Genomic DNA, 20,207 nt, shown 5'->3' on the forward strand with positions numbered 1-20,207 from the left:
GTTTCAGGAGATGTTCTTTTAATGGTGTCTCTTAGTTTCTCTTGTTATGCCTCTGATTAATTTATTTCCCTAGTCAGCGATATTTGGGATTTTCCACTATGTGTGCTTTGGGTTGTTTCTTGAGGTAGCCCTGAAAAGGAAAGCAGACAGACAAACATACAGAGAACACAAGCACACAAATGTACTGACAGAACAAGTAAAGAAGCAAACCAAAAGGGGAAAGAAAAAAAGGAACAGGAAAGACAAGAGAGGGGGAAAAAAGAAAAAAAAGTAGGCGGGGAGGAGGTGGGACCCTGACAGCCAGAGATAAGGACAGTCTGAGAGCTTAAAACCTGCAAAGGGGGGAGATAAGGATGAGATAGAGGGAAAACCTATCGGGTTGTTAAGAGTTGATCTAAGCACAGCAGTGTCTAAATGTTGGTCTTTCCCAGACTCCAGGGGGAAAGGGAGAAAAGAAGGAAATAGGAAAATAGAAAAGAGAAAACAGGGGAAAAAATAAAAAGTAAAAATATTAAGAAAAAAAGAAAAAAACATTAAAAATATTAAGCAAAGCAGCAGCTCTCCAGCGCTGATGGGCGTGGCTTGGTGTAGGTAGGTCGGGTCTCAGGGGCTGTTCTCTGAGGCCCCACCTTAGTGGATGTGGGGAGAAGAATGGCGGTGCCCGAATGAGGAAGCTCAGACCATGCGTTGCCAGCCACTTTCTTGAGTCCATCTTCCTTGTGCCTCAGGTAGGTCTAATTGTTTCTGTTTTTTAAGTTCTGCCCAGTTTCAAGTCCTTGCCCATGCACTCGATATTGCCACCACAGTTAAAATCTCCCGCAGGCAGGTGGCTTTCTGGCTGGGATTGAATAGGGGGATTGTGACGCCAGTGTTTCCCCCTGGCTCCGCCTGAAGTCAACGAGCTGCTGGGCCCAAGGGAGAACAAGCCTGCTGAGGGAAACGGATTTCTGTCTCCATGCTCAGTGGCTCTCAGTCCCGGGAGAGGTCTCCCCTCTCCAGAAATTATGCTATGAGTGATTCAGTCTCTAATTCTCTTCCCCTGGTCTCTCCGCTGCCTTGCCCAGCGGTCCCGCACGCGGCTCCCCGCAGATCTGTCCGCCTCTGGACTCACAGCCGCCCAGCATGCGCGGCTGTCTGCGGAACTGTGCGCCTGTGGACACAAAGGTTTCTGTGGGCCCGGCGCCAAGCCTCTGGGTGCTTTGCCTCCTGGCTCTGCTTTGGGCTGGTGCTTCCTCTCCCAAAGTCTCCGGTCCCAGTTCGCACTCACTCACTCAGGCATCCATGAGACTGCTGTCGATAAGGGGTCTGTGTGCACACCTTCGTTCTTGGAGATCAGAAAGCTGTGGCTTTTAATTCTTCTCAGTTTGATAATTGCGGGTGGACAGAGGTAATGGGGCTCCTCACTTCTCTGCCATCTTGCCGCTCCCCTAAATCTATTTTTTAATGATATTCAAGAGCAATAGAAAAAAGAGCTGCCTCACCTCATGAAATTGTATGTCCTCTGGACTTTGATTGGGGGCATGTGTGGCTTGGAGGTGTTCGAAGCCCCGCCTCTGTCCCAGGATGCACTGGGCTCATAGAGACCCTCTGAAAATGTTGCATTTGCAGGAAGCCTTTTCGATGCATCCATTCTGATACAGGTTAAAGATGAGCCAGACCAGACAGTTGAGGGGGTTGGTGTTTGCCTTTTATGTAATCCGTGTTACCGCAGGCAACACGAGTTATAGATGTAAAAAGTTAGAGTAAACTCCCAGTTTCACACTATTACTGTAGTCTTATATTCTTCTCTGCTGACCCAATAATCATGAAAGCTTTATCTTTCAAAATTTATAACTTTCTTTCTGATTTCACTTTCTCTGCTGATGAGGTCCATGGAACAAACAAAAATGTCCCCTGATGGCTCATGGTTTTAGTCATTGATGTATTAGAACCTGTACCTCCCCAGAGGGTCAAGCTTCTCTTTTTTAGGATTAGAAGATTTTCCTAGGATGGGTAATCTCCCACTCTCTCATACATACAGAATCCAGCAGTTCTACCCCAAGGGCCAACAGTTATCCTGAATGCCTTAATTTGAATTCAACAAAATTTATTTCCCAACTGAGAAACAGCTTGCCAAATATATTTGTATCTAATAATTTTGAGGCTAAGGAGTGAGCCTACTTCCTTCTACTTCATGGCTCTTTATTGCACAGATTTTCAAGTTCCCTTGTTTCTGGCTCCTACACTAGTATAAAAGGTGTAAGATTCCAGAACAAGCTCTGGTTGACTGTCCAATAGCAACCTACCCCTCTCATATACACAGCAGTGTCTCAAAATTTCCACCAGTACAGTTATTTTTTGAGGCATGGTGTGTCCATATGGCTTGGCTACAATGCAACATATACCTAAGATCAGGAATTCCTGAAGGCTGTAGCACAGAGAAGCTCCTCACAGTGGCATGGAGACCATAATTGCAGAGAAATCTTTAAATGAGGACTGCCGCAGGTCAAGATTTGATAGATTCATTCTAGGTATCACAGCTGCTGCTTACCCAAAGTGAGACAGAAGGACTGAAGAAACTCATCTTCCTCTCCTCATCTTCCTCTACTCAACATCAACTCTTTGCCACCTTACCTTGGAATTCCCCACCCTCCACATCAATTTCAGACACTCTGTTCACAAAAATGAAATTTTATATTGTTCCTAGGTGGAAGCCATCATCTACTGCTAGACCGTGTATCTGAGATTCTCCAAGATCATGGTTATAATGTCACCATGCTTCGTTATGGAGCAGAATTTTTAATCCCAGGTATGGTTTCTTATTGGTATTTATTGAATTCTTAAATTTTCCTATCCCAGGCAAAGAGAGACAATGTTTTTTGTATAGTGCTGCTTAGTGCAAAGTATTTTTGAATCTAGTTGTATTGAAAAGATGGAGGGAAAAACGTGTGTGTGTGTGTGTGTGTGTGTGTGTGTGTGTGTGTGCATATGCTGGATATTTTATAAGGCTCTATAGACCTGGCTTCAACATGCCATATCTCTCATATTTTACCCTCTTAGCTATGTGCCACTGCATTTCAGGTAAGACTCCATATCTTATTATTGATCATTTTGAAAAGTACTACGGTGTGTTGTGGCTTTAATTTTTATTGAACAGATGTCTTCAGCCAGATTTATAGCTTTTATTATGTAAGGAGAGCTTCTCTTCCTATATTATAGGTCACCTTCTACTCCCTTTCTGAAGCCTAAAATTTAAGAAAGCTTTTGAAAGGATGTCTTTTATTCATGTCCCAGGATCAGAATCAACAAATGTGATAATCCGTATTTTCAAGAAGCCACTGGCTGCCCATGAGTTGTGCATAGTGATACCAAAAGTTCTTGAGACACTGAATCCAAGGAATTTTAGCTAAGATGAAGGTCATCAGTCTTGCCAACTCTTCTCTGTTGACAGAGAGGACACAGAGGCCTAGAGAACTTAAAAGATTTGTTCAAATTCATACAGCTGGTTAATAACGCAGTTGGGTGGATCTGGAACTTAAAGTTCTGATTTTTTCATTCAGAATTGCTGCAGGTTTAATTTCTAAAAAATCTCAAAGTAAGCATTTTTTAGGAAAAAACAAATGTGAGCAAATATGAAATTCTGAAGGACTTCAGGCTTGTTATTGTTCAGACTGTTTTAATAACCTTCTGGATTAGGTTCTATGTTGTTCACTGAATACCTTTTCTATACATATCTCTTTGTATCTGCTTTGATCTTGAGTATGATTGTGTATTTGCTTGGACTACCGAGCACGGTAGCTATAGTTCATGATCATTCTATTTGGGTGGTTCCCATGAAATGAAGAAGAGCTGAAAGCTTTAAATCCTCTACCTCTTTACCAAACAGACCCACACTCAGAACTACAAACAACATGGATTCCCTTAGTTTTATTCTTGGTTTCAAGTTTTAATAGTCCAGAGTTTCTTGATTTTTACCATTCACTTGAAACTATGGAGATTTTGAAATGGAATATATATTTTTCTCTTAAGCAATAGACTTAGAGATTTGCAAATAGGGAAACACGTGATTGGATTATTTTTGTTGATCTGTTCAAGACTCAGTAATGAATCTTTTGAACTTGTATTAACTACCTGCTTGGATAACTTCTCCATAGGGTTTTTATTTACAACTTTAATACATAAATGACTTCAGAAATTGGAAGTATCAAGTGTTTCTAATACTTAGATGTAGAACTGTTCCAATGAGTAACTACTCACAAGTTTAAGATGCTAGCCTACACAGGACTTAATTGTCTCCAGTTCTGACTCTTTTCCTTTTCCTAAGTGAGCTTGCTGTACCTCTATGTCTATCAGGTAGACATTTCCCCAAGTGACAGATCTTCTTTATTCTGGGGGGACTGTGCAGTTACATAACTAATTCTGAGGAGCTGTTTATACTTAAAAGTTCTCCCTAGAGGGACATTGTTGTGACCAGACAGTTCTACCCCTTTCAGCCAGTTATGTTCTTCTTTCTTTGGGTAAGGAAGTAAGAGAGCAGATCCGCAGCTAGTTAAAAAGAAATCCTTTCCTGGAATTCAGGCTTTTGATTTGGCTCATGGGCTCCTCCCTTTATCCATTAGTTCTCATCTTAGACCTGGGAGCTAAAAACCCAGGATCTTAGTCTGCTGTGATCAAGGTGAGGTCAATTTCTCATTCCTGGGGTTTATAAAGTTTAATAAAATACAACAACTCTCCTTCTGAATTTCACAATCAACTGAGATAGTTACAGGAATTAGATCAAAATGTACCTTTATCTAGCTGATTGTGGAACTCTCCTTTAGATCTTCATTAACTATCAAGGCTGAGTAGTGGCTTGAAAAGACCCTCTGCATAATCTCTGGGTGTTATTCTATTTCATTCTTTATTGTGCCTTGGGTAGTTTCCTCATATGCTTGCACTGAACTGTTCTCAGGAAGACTCCAACCCCAAGCTTTCTCTCCCTACCACTATCTTTTGGTATCCTGGTGTTCTGCCCTTTGATTTCTGGCTGCCGTGTCCTTCCCCTAATCTGCAGTGCTCCACTCAGGGACATGGCCAGGCCAGTGTGGGTACCTCCGCATTGAGACGTATCTTGGAAGTTTTCTCCAGTCATCCATGAATGTCCGGTGCTACATAGTGTCCAATGTATATAAAAAAATACATTTTAACATGTATTTGGTTAGGTTGTTTTTAGGTCTTTAAAGTTGAGGAGGGCACTTGTTGGGATGAGTATACTGGGTGCAGCATGTAAGCGATAAACCGTGGGAATCTACCCCCAAAACCAAGAGCACACCATAAACACTGTATGTTAGCCAGTTTGACAATAAATTATATTTAAAAAATAAAGTAGGAATTTCAATATGGTCCTGTGACTTTCTTGTGGCCACAGCCTGAAGTTTCTTATTTTTGTTATTTAAACCATTCTATTGAAGTAATATTCGTATATAACTGGATATCTTTGGATATAACTGAATATATTGATATATTGCCTACAGTTGCTTATCTTCATTATTTAAACCATTCCATTGAAGTAGTATTGGCATATAACTGGATATATTTAAAATACACAATTGGATATATTTGGACATATACATACGCCAACATATGTTTGTATATATACCTGTGAAACCATCAACATAATCAAGATAACAAATATATTTGTTTCCCCACCAGAAGATTTGCAATCTCCCTTCTGGGGCCTCCCACCTTTCTATTCCCATTGCCAGTAAATCCCTAATAAGTCCCTATGTGTTAGATTATATCATGCAGATTTTATATCAGTGGGATCATATTTTTGTTTATTGTACTCAGCGTAAATATTTTGAGACTTCTTTATAGTGTGTGTATGAAGAGTTTCATTCCCTTTTGTTGCTGAGTAATGTTCTATGTATGGACTACCACAGCGCATTCCTTAGTTGTCTGTTGATGGGCGTTACGTTTGTCTCCAGTTTCAAGCTATCACTAATACACCAGTTGTGAAGATTTGTACACAAGCCTTTGTATGAACATGCACTGTCTTTTCTCTGGATTAATTGGTAGGAGAGCAGTAGCTGAACCATACGTTAGGTGCATGTTTAACTTTAAAGACATAATTAAACTGTTTTTGAAAGTGGCTCTAACATTCCACCTCTCACGAGAAGTGACTGGAAGTTTGATGTACGCCACCTCCTTGTCAGTACTTGGTATGGTTAGTCTTTTTACTTTTAGCCCTCTTTGTGTAGGTGTTTAGTCATATTTCAGTGATGTTAAGCCTTTTTTCATGTCCTTATTTGTCAACCTTATATCTTCACTGGAGAAGTGTTTGTCAGATTTTCCCCATTTTTACATTGAGTCATTTGTTTTGCTATTATTGAGTCTTCAGAGTTCTTGATACATATTTTTGATAGAAGTATTTTATCACATATAAGCTCTGAAAATAGTCTTTACCAGTTCATGACTCATCTTTTTATTCTTTTAGTCATGTCCTTTGAAGAGCATAATATTTAATTTGTAAAATGTAGTTAATATTTTTGCTTCATGTATTAGTATGAATATATGGTTTTTAATTTATTCTGTTAATATGATGAACTTGCTAATTGATTTTCAAGTTAAACTAACCTCATAATCTGGGAACACACTCCCTTGGTCATAATATTTTTGTTTTCATATTTGGTGTGCTTAAATTTTGGTTTAAATTTTTATACCTGTGTTCACATGGGACATTGCTATTTTTTGGAGTTTTTTCCCTGGCATTGCTCTCAGTGCTCTCAGTGCAATGCTCATCTCATAGAATGAATTGGGCTGTGTTCCTTTATCAATTTTTTGAAAGAGTTAGGGTAGAGTTAGTGTTCTTCCTAAATTGTTTTAGCCATTCTGAGAGACAGGATGTCTATCCTCACCCCAAAGTTTCAATAATGGAACTTATGGTCTTACATATACACCAAGAGGTATAAAATGGTTCCCTAATAACATAATGTGGCTTACTTGGGAGAATAAGGCAACACCCAAGTCCAAAAGTCCATTGAGAGAACAGGAAAAGGAGAGTGGCTTTTGGTTTTTATAATGATCAGCAGTTCGGCTGGAATGGGCATTTCCCTTCATGTTTGACCGATGACCAGAACATGCCATGTTTCATTTATTTTGATTTGAACCTTTGTAAGTAAGTCATATGGCATATTATGAGACCTGCTTCCTGAGGTTGGTGAGGGAGTTGAATGCATCACTGAATGTCTTCTTCAAAAGGCCAGCATTGTGCATTTAGGGAAGTGAATTAGTGCCTTGTTCATGATCAGTAATGTTTGAAAATGTGAAGAGAATAAGGACAGTCTTGGTTGAGGCTGTGTACTATATCTTTAGTGTGGGGAGACACATGTGTAACCTTCATCTATATTTTGGGTATTTTTAGACAAGAGATTCTTTGTTCTTTACACAAATGGGACAAACTCTCTTCCTTGTAGGTCTACTCAGAATGTCTTTTTCTTCTCTAAAAGTAGTTTATGTCTTCTAAGAATTTATTTCAACAATGTTATCTAATTTATTGACATCTAAATTTCATAGATTTTTTTTGTTCCATTTAATTGTGTCAATGTTAGTGGTCCTTCTTTCATTTCTGGTCCTAGTAATTTGTATTTTTCTGTCTCGTTTGTTATTTTCTTGATCTTTTCAAAGAACTGGCTTTCATTTGTTCCCTATTATTTTTCTATTTCCAATTTTACTAGTTTCTCCCTTAATGTTTTAATTCTACCTCCTTTTGTTTTAGTTCACTTTTAGTTTAGTTTATTTTAGTATACTTTTCCCCCAGTATTTTAATGTAGCACAATAGGTTACTGATTTAAGAAATTTCTTTTTTTTTAAATTTTTAATGTTTACTTTTGAGAGAGTGAGAGGGAGACTGAGAGAGAGAGAGAGAGCAGGGGAGAGGCAGGGAGAGAGAGAGAGACACAGAATCTGAAGAAGACTCCAGGCTTCAAGCTGTTAGCACAGAGCCTGATGCAGGACTTGAACCCATGAACCACGAAATCATGATGTGAGCTGAAGTTGTTTGCTCAACTGACTGAGCCACCCAGGCACCCTGAGAACTTTCTTCTTTATATAAGAATTTGCAGCCTTAAATTTCTTTCTGAGTACTGCTTTTGGTGCATATCATCTCTAAGTATTTTCTGTTTTCCCTTGTGATTTCTTTTTGATACATTGCTTCTTTAGAAAGGGTGTTGTTAAATACCTGTAATTTGTGAGTTTTCCAGTTTTCCTTACATTGTTGATTTCTAATTTCATCCTGTTGTGGTCAAATGTCCTTCAAAAATTATGTTTTAAACTCTATTGAGACTTATTTGTGGCTGATCATATGATCTATGCTGGAAAATGTCCTATGTGCCCTTGAGAAGAATGGATATGCTACTGTTGTTGGCTAGAGGACTCTGTATATGTTTGTTACAACCAGAGGATCAAATGTGTGCAAGTCTTCTATTTCCTTACTGATCTTTGTTCTGGTTATTCTATCCACTTTGACAGTGGATATTGAAATTTCCAATGATTATTATATAACTGTGTATTTATTCTTCAATTCTGCCAGTTTTTACTTTGGTTATATTGATGGTCTCTTATTAGCCATATATGTGTTTAAAATTGTTATATTTTCCTGATGTATTGAAACTTTTATTAATTCATAATGTCATTTTTGTCTTGTGTGATTTTTTTTTTATTAAAGGCTATTTGGCTGATATTTTTATATCTGCTTTCCTTTGGTTATTACTTTTATGGAATAATTTTTTTCCATTTCCCCTTTAGTCTATCTCTGTCATTTGATACATTGAGTCTGTTGTAGATAGTGCATAGTTGGATCATGCTTTTCTTTGTGTGTGTGAGGCGTTTTTCTTTTCTCCCTTTACTTATTTATTTAATACATTTCTTAATTTTGGAATAATTTTAGATTTTCAGAAAACTTACTAAGATTGTAGAGAAAGTTTCCATAACCATCACCTTTCCCCCTATTGTTAGTATCTTTTTAATGTTTTATTATCATTATGTCTTATTGGGTATAGTTGGTACACAATGTTACATTCGTTTCAAGAGTACAATATAGTGGTTGGACAACAATATATGTTATGCTATACTCACCCATGTAGCTACCATCTATCATCATACAAAGCTGTTACAATTGAATGATGTGTTTTTGTGCATTCTGCCATTTTCTGTCTTTTGATTGGAGAGTTAAAACCATTTACATTTAAAGTTATTACTAATAAGGAACAACTTATCCTCTGTCATTTTGCTATTTCTTTTCCATGTACCTTACAGCTTTTGTGTCCCTCCCTTCCTCTAATACTGTTTCTTTTGTGTTTAGTTGAATCTTTGTTGTGAAATGCTTAAATTCCTTTTTTATTTCTTTTTGTGTGTATTCTATTGCTATTTGTTTTTGTATGTGGTTGCCATGGGGATTCATCTAACCTGTTAAATCTATGACACTTACATTTTAACTTATATCAGCTTACACTTAATTATATTTAAAATTCCACTGCTGTAAAACCTTAGTCCCACGCCTTTTTGTTGTTGATGTTACAAAATTACATTTGTATACAATGTGTGCTTCCATACATAATCCATCATTAATTTCAAAGCATTAGCATCTTAAATTATGTAGAAAACTTGGAGTTACAAGTAAAGTTTAGACAATATTAGTTTTGAAACTCCTAATTGTCAAATAGTTATTTATGTTTGTTATTAATTGTTTTATGTATTTGGGTGCTTCATATTGGGTGCATAAATATTTACAATTATTATATCTTCTTATTGGATTGTCCCCTATATTATGATATAGTGCTTTCCTTTATCTTATTACATTCTCTGTTTTATTTTTTTATTATTTTTTAATAGTTTATTTTCAAATTGGTTTCCATATAACACCCAGTGCTTCTCCCCACAAGTGCCTGCCACCATGACCATCACCCCCTTACCTCCCTTCCCCTCCCCCTTCAGTCCATGGTTTGTTTTTAGTATTCAATAGTCTCTCATAATTTGTGTTCCTCACTCTCCCCAGCTCTCTATCTCCCTTCCTCCCCCTATGGTCCTCTGTTAGGTTTCTCCTATTAGACCTATGAGTGCAAGCATATGGTATTTATCCTTCTCTGCCTGACTTATTTCACTTAGCATGATACCCTCGAGGTCATGGAAAGAGCCTAAATGTCCATCACCTGATAAATGGATCAAGAAGATGTGGTATATATATACAATGGAGTACTATATGAAGAATGAAATATGGCCATTTGTAGCAAAGTGGATGGACCTCGAGGGTGTCATACAGTCTCTGTTTTAAAATCTAGTTTATCTGGGGCGCCTGGGTGGCTCAGTTGGTTAAGCGTCTGGCTTCGGCTCAGGTCATGATCTCATGGTTCCTGGGTTCAAGCCTTGCATCCAGCTCTGTGCTGACAGCTAGCTCAGAGCCTGGAGCCTGCTTCAGATTCTGTATCTCCCTGACTCTCTGACCTTCCCTGCTTGCACTGTCTCTCTCTGTCTCTCAACAATAAATAAAAAACATTAAAAAAATAAAATCTAGTTTGTCTGATATAATTATTGCTACTCTGGTTTTCTTTTGACATCCATTTGGATGATAAATTTTCTCCATCCCCTCACTTTCAATCTTAGGTCTAAAATTGTTTCTTGTAGGCAGCATACAGGTGGGTCTTATACATATTTTTTTTTCCTCCAGTCTGACACCCTTTGTCTTTTGATTGGAACATTTAGTCCTTTTACATCAAAGTAATTATTGGCGGATATGTATTTATTGTCATTTTATACTTGTTTTATCATTTTTTTCTGGAGATTTACTCTGATACTTTCTTGTCTTTGTCTCTTTTGGTCTCTTCTTTCACTCAGAGAGTCTCCTTTAATATTTCTTGCAGGGCTGGTTTAGTGGTCATGAACTTTTTTAGGTTGTTTTTAGTTTTTGATCATATGGGAAACTCTTTATCTCTCTGTTTATTCTGAGTGATAGCCTTGCTAGATAGGGTATTCTTGGCTACAAATTTTTCCTACTCAGCACTTTAAATATATCATGCCAATCCCTTTTAGCCTTCCAAGTTTCTGTTGAGAAAGCTCCAGCTAGGCTTATGAGTCTTTCTTTGTAAGTTAAGACCTTTTTTTTGTCTTGCTGCTTTTAACACTTTTTCTATACCACTATATATTATGCAAATTTAATTATAATATTTCTTGGTGTTGGCCTGCTTTTGTTGATTTTGATGGGAGTTCTCTGTGCCTCCTGGATCTGGATAAGAAGAACCCTCTTGCTATGTTGGTGGGAATGCAAACTGGTGTAGCCATTATGGAAAACAATATAAAGGCTCCTCAAGAAGTTAAAAATATAACTACACTATATTTAGTGATTACACTATTATATATTTACCCAAAATATAAAAAAATGTGAATTCAAAGGGATATATGCACCCTGATGTTTATAACAGCATTATCTACAATAGCCAAATTAGAGAAACAGCCCAAGTATCCATCAGCTAATGAATGAATAAAGAAGAAATGGTATGTGTATACAATGAAATGTTATTTAGCCATAGAAAATAATGAAATTTTATCATTTGGAATAATATGGATGGAACTAGAGAGTGTTGTGTTTAATGAAATAGGTCAATCACAGAAAGGCAAATACATATAATTTCACTCATGTGGAATTTAAGAAACAAAATAAATAAGCCAAGGGGAAATAAGAGGCAAACCAATAAACAGACAGTTAACTATAGAGAAGAAGCTAATGGTTACCAGAAGGGAAGTAGATCAGCAGTTAGGTCAAATATGTGATGGAGATTAAGGAATGCACTGTGATGAGCAATGGACATTGTACGGAAATGTTGAGTCACTATATTGTACACCTGAAACTAATATTGTATATGTGTTGACTAACTTGAATTTGAATAAAAATTAAAAAAAACTCTAATAGTTGTTTCTAATGTACTAGTCTTTTAAATCATGTAGAAAACAAAAAGTGCAGTTAACACCATTGTTAGAATAGTACTCGTTTTTATAATTATCTTTTCATTTACTTATGTTAAAATCTTTGTAGCTTCATATACCTTTGATTTGGTATTCGCTGTCTTTTCATTTTTCCTTGGAAGACTGCATTGACCATTTCTCTCAGTATAGGTCTGGCGGCAACAGCTTTCCTTAGGTTCTGTTTATCTGGGAATGTCTTAATTTCTCCCTCACTTTTGAACGACAGTGTTGCCAGATGCAGAATTTTTTGTTGACCATTCTTTTCTTTTAGTGCTTTGACTATGTTTGCCCACTGCTGGCCTTCAAAATTTCTGATTAGAAATCTATTGGTAAGCTCATTGATAATAATTTGTATGTTATGAGTCAATTTTCTCTTTCTGCTTTTAATATTCTCTCTTTATCTTTCTAAATTTTGATAATAAAGTGTCTCAATATGGGTGCCTGAGTTTATTTTGCTTGGAGTTTGTTGAGCCTCCTGGGTGTTTATATTTATATCTTTCATCTAATATGGGAGGATTTCAACCATTATTATTTAAAATATTCTGTCTATCCCTTTATTTCTCTCTACATTTCTGAGAATCCACAATGCATATGTTGTACTCTTAGGCTCTGTTCTCTTTTCTTAAATCTTTTAACTTTCTGTTTGCCAGCCTCTATCATTTCCATTTTCTTCTCTTCAAGTTCACTGATAATTTATTTTGCCTGCTCAAATCTGTCTTTGAATCCCTCTAGAGAAATTTCCCTTCACTTATTGTATTTTTTCATTCTAGAATTTGACTTTGGTTTCCTTTTAGATTTTCTGTCCTTCTATTGACATTTTTATTTTGCACACACTTTTCCCTTGACTTTATCCACATCTTGTTTTAGTTCTCTGAGAATCTTTAAGACAGTGATTTTAAAGTCATTGTCTGGTATATCTGCCATCAGGTCTTTCTCAGGAACAGTTTCTGCTGATTTATTCTTTTCCTCTGAATAGGACATAGTTCCTAGTTTCTTGGTGTGTCTTGTGATTTTCATTGAAAACTGAAAATTTGAATCTAATGGTGTGTCAATTCTGAAGATGAGACTTTTCTTTCTTCTCCAGGGTTTGCATATTTTTGTTATTAATTTTGTTTATTGTTTTTGGTGGTTTTTCAAAATTATTTTACCTTGCCTTTGTGGTGAGGATAAATCTGAAGTATAATTTTCACTAATCTCAGGTTTTTTATGAGCCTTGTCCTGGTCTTAAATGGACACTTTCTAATGTTCATGGTATATATAGCTGTTTTCCAATGTCTTAGCATCTAAAAAAGTTTTAATGTTATTTTTGAGAGACAGAGAGAGTGTGAGCAGGGAAGGGGCAGAGAGGGAGGGGACAGAAGATCTGAAGACAGCTCTGTGCTCAGAGCAGAAAACCCAATGCAGGGCTCAAACTCATGAACCATGAGATCATGGCTTGAGCCAAAGTTAGACACTTAACTGACTAAGCCACCCAGCCACCCCTCCAACGTCCTAGTCTTTAATGTGTTCTTTCAAAAGGGAAAGAGAAGAAAAATAAGGTAAAAAAGGGCATCATCATTTTAAATCCCCTGGGAGTCCATGTTCATTCAACCACAGGAGGAGGTGCTTGCAACAATGGGGCATTGATGGAAAATTATTGTTATTGACTTGTCTGCACCTTTTTGATCAGAGGGAGCCATCACCAATCAGAGCAGAGATACTTGATATTTGGAGGAGAATGTCCTTTTTGCCCTTTCTAGCTGTGTGCCAGCTGCTTTATGAACACATGTATAGCTGCTTGCTTCGAGACAGAGGGGTGGCAGAATGGGTAGCTACTATTGTGACAAGAGATGAAATTAACTGAAATTATCTGCAATTTACAGTTAAAGACTTCCCCTGGGTGTTACAAGTTACCAGTTGACTGTCGAGTTCAAAAATAGTTACCTTAGACAGATTATGCCAGTGGACTTGTTGTGCCAGTGGAGACAGATTCCCAGTGCTCCAACATCATCCCAGAATTTCCCCACATACATATATACTTCTATGAAGAAATGTGTTTGGGAAAGCTTCTAATACTGTCATGCATCCTTGACAGTCAGGGATGGAAAGACGTTCAAATGAACAAGTAAGTACTTCTTCTCAGGAATTCAGCTGAAGTGCCAAGGTTTGTGCTTTATGTAAGGCTGTAGCACATACCTTTTTGTGAGCTCCTATATGAGTATGTCTTGAATGCGTAGGCTCAATGAATCTGCAAAAGGAATTTGTCTTCAATAGAGTGTCATACATGTGCTCCTGGAGAAAGTTAAATGTGGTTAAGATCTTGTTCACAAAGCTTATAAGCAGGGCTGTTGAGGTAGTCCTTGAGAATCCAGTTACAAGTGATTTGTATCCTTCAAAGACGAAAATGAAGAGAAACTGAAGCTGAAAGCTTGTTGACATAGGGATTAAGCAGAACATATCCGCCAGATGTATGATGGTGAAGTAGTATTTATTAGTACATACTTATATATAGTCAGCAATTTCAGTAACATTGGAGATGAGAGCCCTAGTAGATGGGGTATGACATTAAAGTTTAGAGTAGTGCACTGCAAGGGATTATTCATTCTTTACAGGTTTAAGAATAGTCTAAATTAGGCTATTAAATGGAGAACCACTGGGAATAATCACTCCTTCACCAAATAGGATTTAATTCATAAAGGAACTGTGTTAATATAAAATGGATTGTATTAACATTTTTAATGTGTTGAACAGGTCGAAAGTGCCTCCCTTTTGTTATGCTGACTGTAAATGCCACAATCTTCATTTTTATTTAAGTTATGACTTGTTAGATAAGAACTGCCCTGCCTATTTTGAGATCACTTAACAAATATGAATTTTGTTCAAATATATTTGTTAAATGTATTTGGGGGTGTCTATTCTAACTTGTTTATATCTGTACATTTCTTCAGAATGTACCAGTTAGTATCATCAAGGCTAGGAGCCTCCTCAGTGATGATTTTGAGAGATGTGAGATTAAGTTGAGTTTAAATTAACTCCTTGAATTCACTCCACGAGGGTGTCATCAGTGTTTTCCCCAGTGTTTTAAGTTTATTTATTTATTTTAAGAGACAGTTAAGCAGGGAGGGGCAAAGAGAGAAGAGAGAACCCCAAGCAGGCTCCCCATGGCCAGCACAGAGCTGGACATGGGGCTCGATCTTATGAACTGTGAGTTCATGACCTGAGCCAAATACAAGAATTTGAATCTCCACTGAATGAACCAACCAGCACCCCCCATAACTGTGTTAATCAAAGTTTTCTTTTAGCTACAGAGATATAATCAGCAGCAGTAGTAAAGGCATTTCCTATGGTTCTAGTGCACCATCGACTTTTATGTGTGGATCTCATCATACCACATGGTGGCTACCCTTCTTCATACAATTCAGTAGGCTTGTAAATTGGTATCAGTCTTACATCAAGGGACTGTTTATAATAGGGGCAGTGCCTTACTTTGACGTACAACCATTGGTCACAGGGTTCCACCTAGCTTAGTGTCAATCACAGTTCATGCTGGAATCCAGAAATATAATCCAATCTATCACAAAAATTAGGTTTATGTGACATTTATGACCAGGGTGACTTAAAGGCTAAACTCATACTTGTCTCTATATGCCATTTATGGAAGTTTTTGAGTGGGATGGAGGTGAGGATTCCCTTACTTGGATCCGGCTTGCTTGGCTTGAAAATCTTGCTAACACAGGGGAGAGCATGTTGAGGCTTTTTTTTTTTTCAGTTTGCCCAGGTGAGTCAGAGAAGACTAAGAAGGTGGAACTTGAAAGCTGTCAGCAGTCCAACCTGAAAAAATGGTATCAAAGTCTATTACACATGAATTATAGGGGAAATGCCAAGATGTTAAGTAGGGCTGCACAGGACTACTGTTTTTTTTTAAATTGTTGTAATGTTTTCATTTATTTTTTAGAGACATAGAGAGATAGAGCACACGTTGGGGAGGGGCAGAGAGAAGGAGACACAGATCTGAAGCAAGCTTCAGGCTCTGAGCTAGCCACAGGACTACTGTTTTTAATTTAGCTCTTGATATTTTTTGACAGAATAAAAACCTTTGCATGTTAACACCTTTAAGAAATTTTTTTTTCTAAAAATGAAAGGACTGGTGAACTAATATAATAAAAGATCTGTATTTAAATTTAAAAAAAATGTTTATTTGGCCGGGGGGGGGGGCGGAATGAGAGCATGTGGGAGAAGGGCAGGGAGACAGCGGGACACAGAATCTGAAACAGGCTCCAGGCTCTGAGCCGACAGCACAGAGCCTGATGCAGAGCTTGAACCCACAAACTGTGAGATCATGACCTGAGCTGAAATCAGGTGCTAAACCAACTGAGCCACCCAGGTGCTCCGTAAAAGATCTGTATTTAAGTACAAAATATACCACTCACTATCTGTCCAGTCTTGATATATTATTTGACACACCATTCATCTTTATTTCTCACTTGTAAAATGAGTGAAACTTTAAGTGAAAGTTTTAAATAGAAACTTCCCATACTTTAAATTGAATAAACGTGACTTAATCATTGTAAATTTCTCAATAATTGTTATCAGGTCCCATGATTGAAGAAATGAGAAGGCAAGCAAAAGAACAACAATAAAAAATACTTCAAAGAGCAAGCATTCAAATATACATATAACTATTAGAATTAAAATACTGTGGTATCATGCTAATATTAAACTGGGGTGTGTGAAATAATTATATCTTCCCCTATTGTTGTTTTTACATTTTTTAGAAAACAATGAAAAACCATACCAAGTTATTAGTTGTCTTCCTCCTGAAGATTATGAAAAAGAAATTAATCAAACTTTTAATTATTTTATGACAGAAGCTTTGCATGGCAGGTAATTTCTTTTATTCTCTGAACGAAAGTCTTAACGTTTTAGTGATACAAATGAATGGTTGAATGAATAGATACTTGGAGTGAGTTTCAGAGGGGAAATGGATGCGTGAACGTATGAATGGATAGATGGGGAGATCAACGATGGGTGGCAGTGACTGGATGAAGTCGATAAGTTTTGCAGTCCCAATCACTCATTCTTCGTACTGTGCCTCTTACACCAAAATCATGAATGTATTTCTGTATAACATGAAGGTTCTTCCTTCTGGATCTTCCTGGCAACACTTCACCTGTAGTCTTTGTGTATATAGTCTCCTCAATGAAGCAGATGGGAAAGACAACTTATTTTCCCATTGTTGGTATGCAAATCAGAGCCACCATTTTTTTACCCACTTTTCTTCTCTTCGTCTTACATAAATTCAAAAATGGAAAAATACATATAAGCACTGATTTTTTTATACTTTGAGCCATTGTCTTATAAGCTCATTTAAAAAACCAAATACCTTGATGATACACAATGAGAGAGTAGCCTGAGAGTTTTTATCATTACCTGCATCTATAGAAAGTTCTTCATCTTTGACATTAGAGGGGAAAGACACAAATGTATGCTTTCTTGATTAATTACATTTACCCTCTTTCCTTGCCCCATTTACCCTCTTTCCTTAAAATGTTATTCAGTTGTCAAGGTGGTTCTAAAACTTTGTATTTTCCTTAAAACTTTTTTCTTTCCTTAAATGAGAAGGCCAAATTCTCCCATTTATAAGGGATCTGATCTAAAATATTCATTTGAAACTTTGTCTATGTCATCTTGTGTTGTTATTCATAATTTTAAATATGTCTTGCCTCTCCTCCCCAGCTTGATACTTCAAAGACTGGTTGTACAGACTTGTTAAATATGGTACAATATATGGAGCAAAGTGCTTTCCTGTGTTTTGTTCAATTTATTAACTTGATTTCAAATGAGATTAATGTTCTACTCTTGATGAATTTGTCCTTCATATCTTGAATTTATCCACAATATGTCACAATCATTCATTAGGTAAAATCTTTTAAAAATATGATAGAGAATAATTTCAGCTAATCATCTGTTGTCACAAGAAGTTGACTTTAATCCCCAGGTAGACATCACCTGTACCTGTAAACTCTGGTCAGGAGTAGTCTCATCAACTTGCTCAAATGTACAAAAAGGTCATGTTCTTAGCTCATATGTTGTGCCAAAAGAGTCATTTTCTTTAGGAGCACTGCTGCAAAACAAAACAAAGCAAAACAAAAAAATGAAGGAGAATAGGGCCAAGAAAGCATCTTAATTAGGTATAGTAAAATTTTAGCATTAACTACTTTGTCTACTCCATCAAGCATAAAATGGAAAGGTTAATGATAAGCTTCAAATAGACTTTTATTTTTGTTTTAAATTATTTGCCTCATATGCTAGAAAGATAGAAACCTCATATTTACCTTCGAATTGGGATTCTAATATTATCATCAGAAAATTCCTGTGTGAAGTGTTCTGTCAAATGCAGACTGCACAAAATTTAAAGAACAAAAATGGTTATATTATCAATACTGATGGGCTCTGCTACCAAGTTGCTTCCACAGGTAGGCTGGGAAACAAGGCAATAACTCATAAACAATATACTGTTAAGAAAGTTAAAGAGAGCATCACAGAATGTGTTAGGTAGATATAGAACTGTGAAGTCTGCAACAGTCAGAGATGGCCCCCAAAGCAGAAGGCTCTTGAATTGGCTGGATAGTGGGTGGGTATGATGGGCTGGAGAAGGGGGAGGAGGAGAAGGGAAATCACTTTAAGGAAGCAGTAACATCTGGACCAGAGTGATCAGAGCAGAATATTCACTAGACACTGGTAAATTAGGGGGGCAGCTGCCAGATACAGTCTTACATAACTGGTGTATTTTCTTTGAGCCAAAGGTTCTCCTAAGTATTGTGAAATTAACACTTACAATGAATATTTATTATTAATTTTTTTTTCTTACAGAGAAGCACTTAACAACTTTGTAAAGTTAATGGAACAACTGGGAATTCGATGCAGTGATTTGCTAAGGAGAGATGATATCATGGATTCCTTAAAAAATGAAAACTTTGACTTGGTATTTGTTGATGCATTTGACTTCTGTTCTCTGCTGGTTGCTGAGAAACTTGGGAAGCCATTTGTGTCAATTCTTCCCACCCTGTTTGGCAGTGTGGACAATGGGCTACCAAGCCCTGTGTCTTATGTTCCAGCAATTGGTTCCTTGCTAACTGATCACATGGACTTCTGGGGCAGAGTGAAGAATTTTCTGATGTTCTTTAATTTTTTCATTAGCCAATGGCGAATCCAGTCTTCGTTTGACAACGCCATCAAGGAACATTTTCCAGAGGGCTCTAGGCCGGTTTTGTCTCATCTTCTAAAGAAAGCAGAGCTGTGGTTTGTTAACTCTGACTTTGCCCTTGAATTTGCTAGGCCCCTGCTTCCCAACACTGTGTATGTTGGAGGCCTAATGGCCAGACCTGTTAAACCAGTACCACAAGTAAGTGAAACCTTAGGTCTTAATACGGTCTTCATCCAGAGCTCTTCACTGTAGCATTGGTGGTTCCCCTCCCAGTGGGGACTGGGAGTGAAATAGCACAAGAGAAGCAAAACACCTAGAATATATTTAACTTAATTATTTAAAAAATTTTCTGTTCTACTTTATTATCTTTCATTTTACTGTGATAAAAACAGGTAATGTGACATCAACCTTCCTAACAGATTTTTAACAGCACAACATGTAAGTATAATTATTATTATTTTAAGTTTATCCATTTATTTTGAGAGAGAGTGGGTGCAAGTTTCTGAGTGGTGGAGGGGCAGAAAGAAAGGGAGAGAGAGAATTCTGAGCAGGCTCTGAACCATCAGAGCAGAGCCTGATGTGGGGCTCAAACTCACAAACTGTGAAAACATGACCTGAACTGAAACCAAGAGTGGGGCACTTAACCAACTGAACCATCCAGGTGCTTTGAAATGTTCATTGTTAATATATAGGGAGTGCCCAAATACATAAAACAATTAATCACAGACAGAAACAATCTTATTGATAAGAATGTGCTAATTGCAGGGGACTTTAATACTCCACTGACAGCAATGGATAGATCAACCAGACAGAAAATCACTAAAGAAGTAATGGACCTGAACGACACAATGGAACAGATGGAATTGATAGATATATTTAGAACTCTGCATCCTGAAGTTAGGAAATTCACCTTCTTTTCGAGTGCACATGGCACATTCTCCAAGATAGATCACATACTGGGGCATAAAGCAGCCCTCCATAAGTATAAACGAATAGAGATCATACCATGCACACTTTCAGATCACAATGCTATGAAACTTGAAATTAA

At 37.2% G+C, this 20,207-nt stretch overlaps 1 protein-coding gene and 1 long non-coding RNA gene across 4 annotated transcripts in view; one reads left to right on the forward strand and one right to left on the reverse strand.

Moving 5' to 3' along the window:
* LOC115293219 (UDP-glucuronosyltransferase 3A1-like) overlaps positions 1-20,207 on the forward strand; it is a 30,083-nt gene that overhangs the window by 3,544 nt on the left and 6,332 nt on the right. The window contains exons 2-5 of one of the 2 annotated variants that reach the window (XM_029941001.1): positions 2,687-2,793; position 3,938; positions 16,728-16,836; positions 18,826-19,357. In XM_029941001.1, the coding sequence (XP_029796861.1) occupies positions 2,687-2,793; position 3,938; positions 16,728-16,836; positions 18,826-19,357 (749 nt within the window). The remainder of the gene's footprint in view (positions 1-2,686; positions 2,794-3,937; positions 3,939-16,727; positions 16,837-18,825; positions 19,358-20,207) is intronic. The other variant, XM_029941000.1, reaches the window with a different exon arrangement.
* Positions 14,164-20,207, reverse strand: part of LOC115293221 — an 18,683-nt gene continuing 12,639 nt past the window's right edge. Inside the window, exons 3-5 of one of the 2 annotated variants that reach the window (XR_003909427.1) lie at positions 17,968-18,076; positions 15,648-15,783; positions 14,164-14,200 (exon numbers count right to left, since the gene is read on the reverse strand). This is a non-coding gene — a long non-coding RNA (uncharacterized LOC115293221). Of the gene's footprint in view, positions 14,201-15,555; positions 15,784-17,967; positions 18,077-20,207 lie in introns of those variants that run through there. The other variant, XR_003909426.1, reaches the window with a different exon arrangement.

Source organism: Suricata suricatta, chromosome 6, assembly GCF_006229205.1.
Source record: "Suricata suricatta isolate VVHF042 chromosome 6, meerkat_22Aug2017_6uvM2_HiC, whole genome shotgun sequence".
NCBI lineage: Eukaryota > Metazoa > Chordata > Mammalia > Carnivora > Herpestidae > Suricata > Suricata suricatta.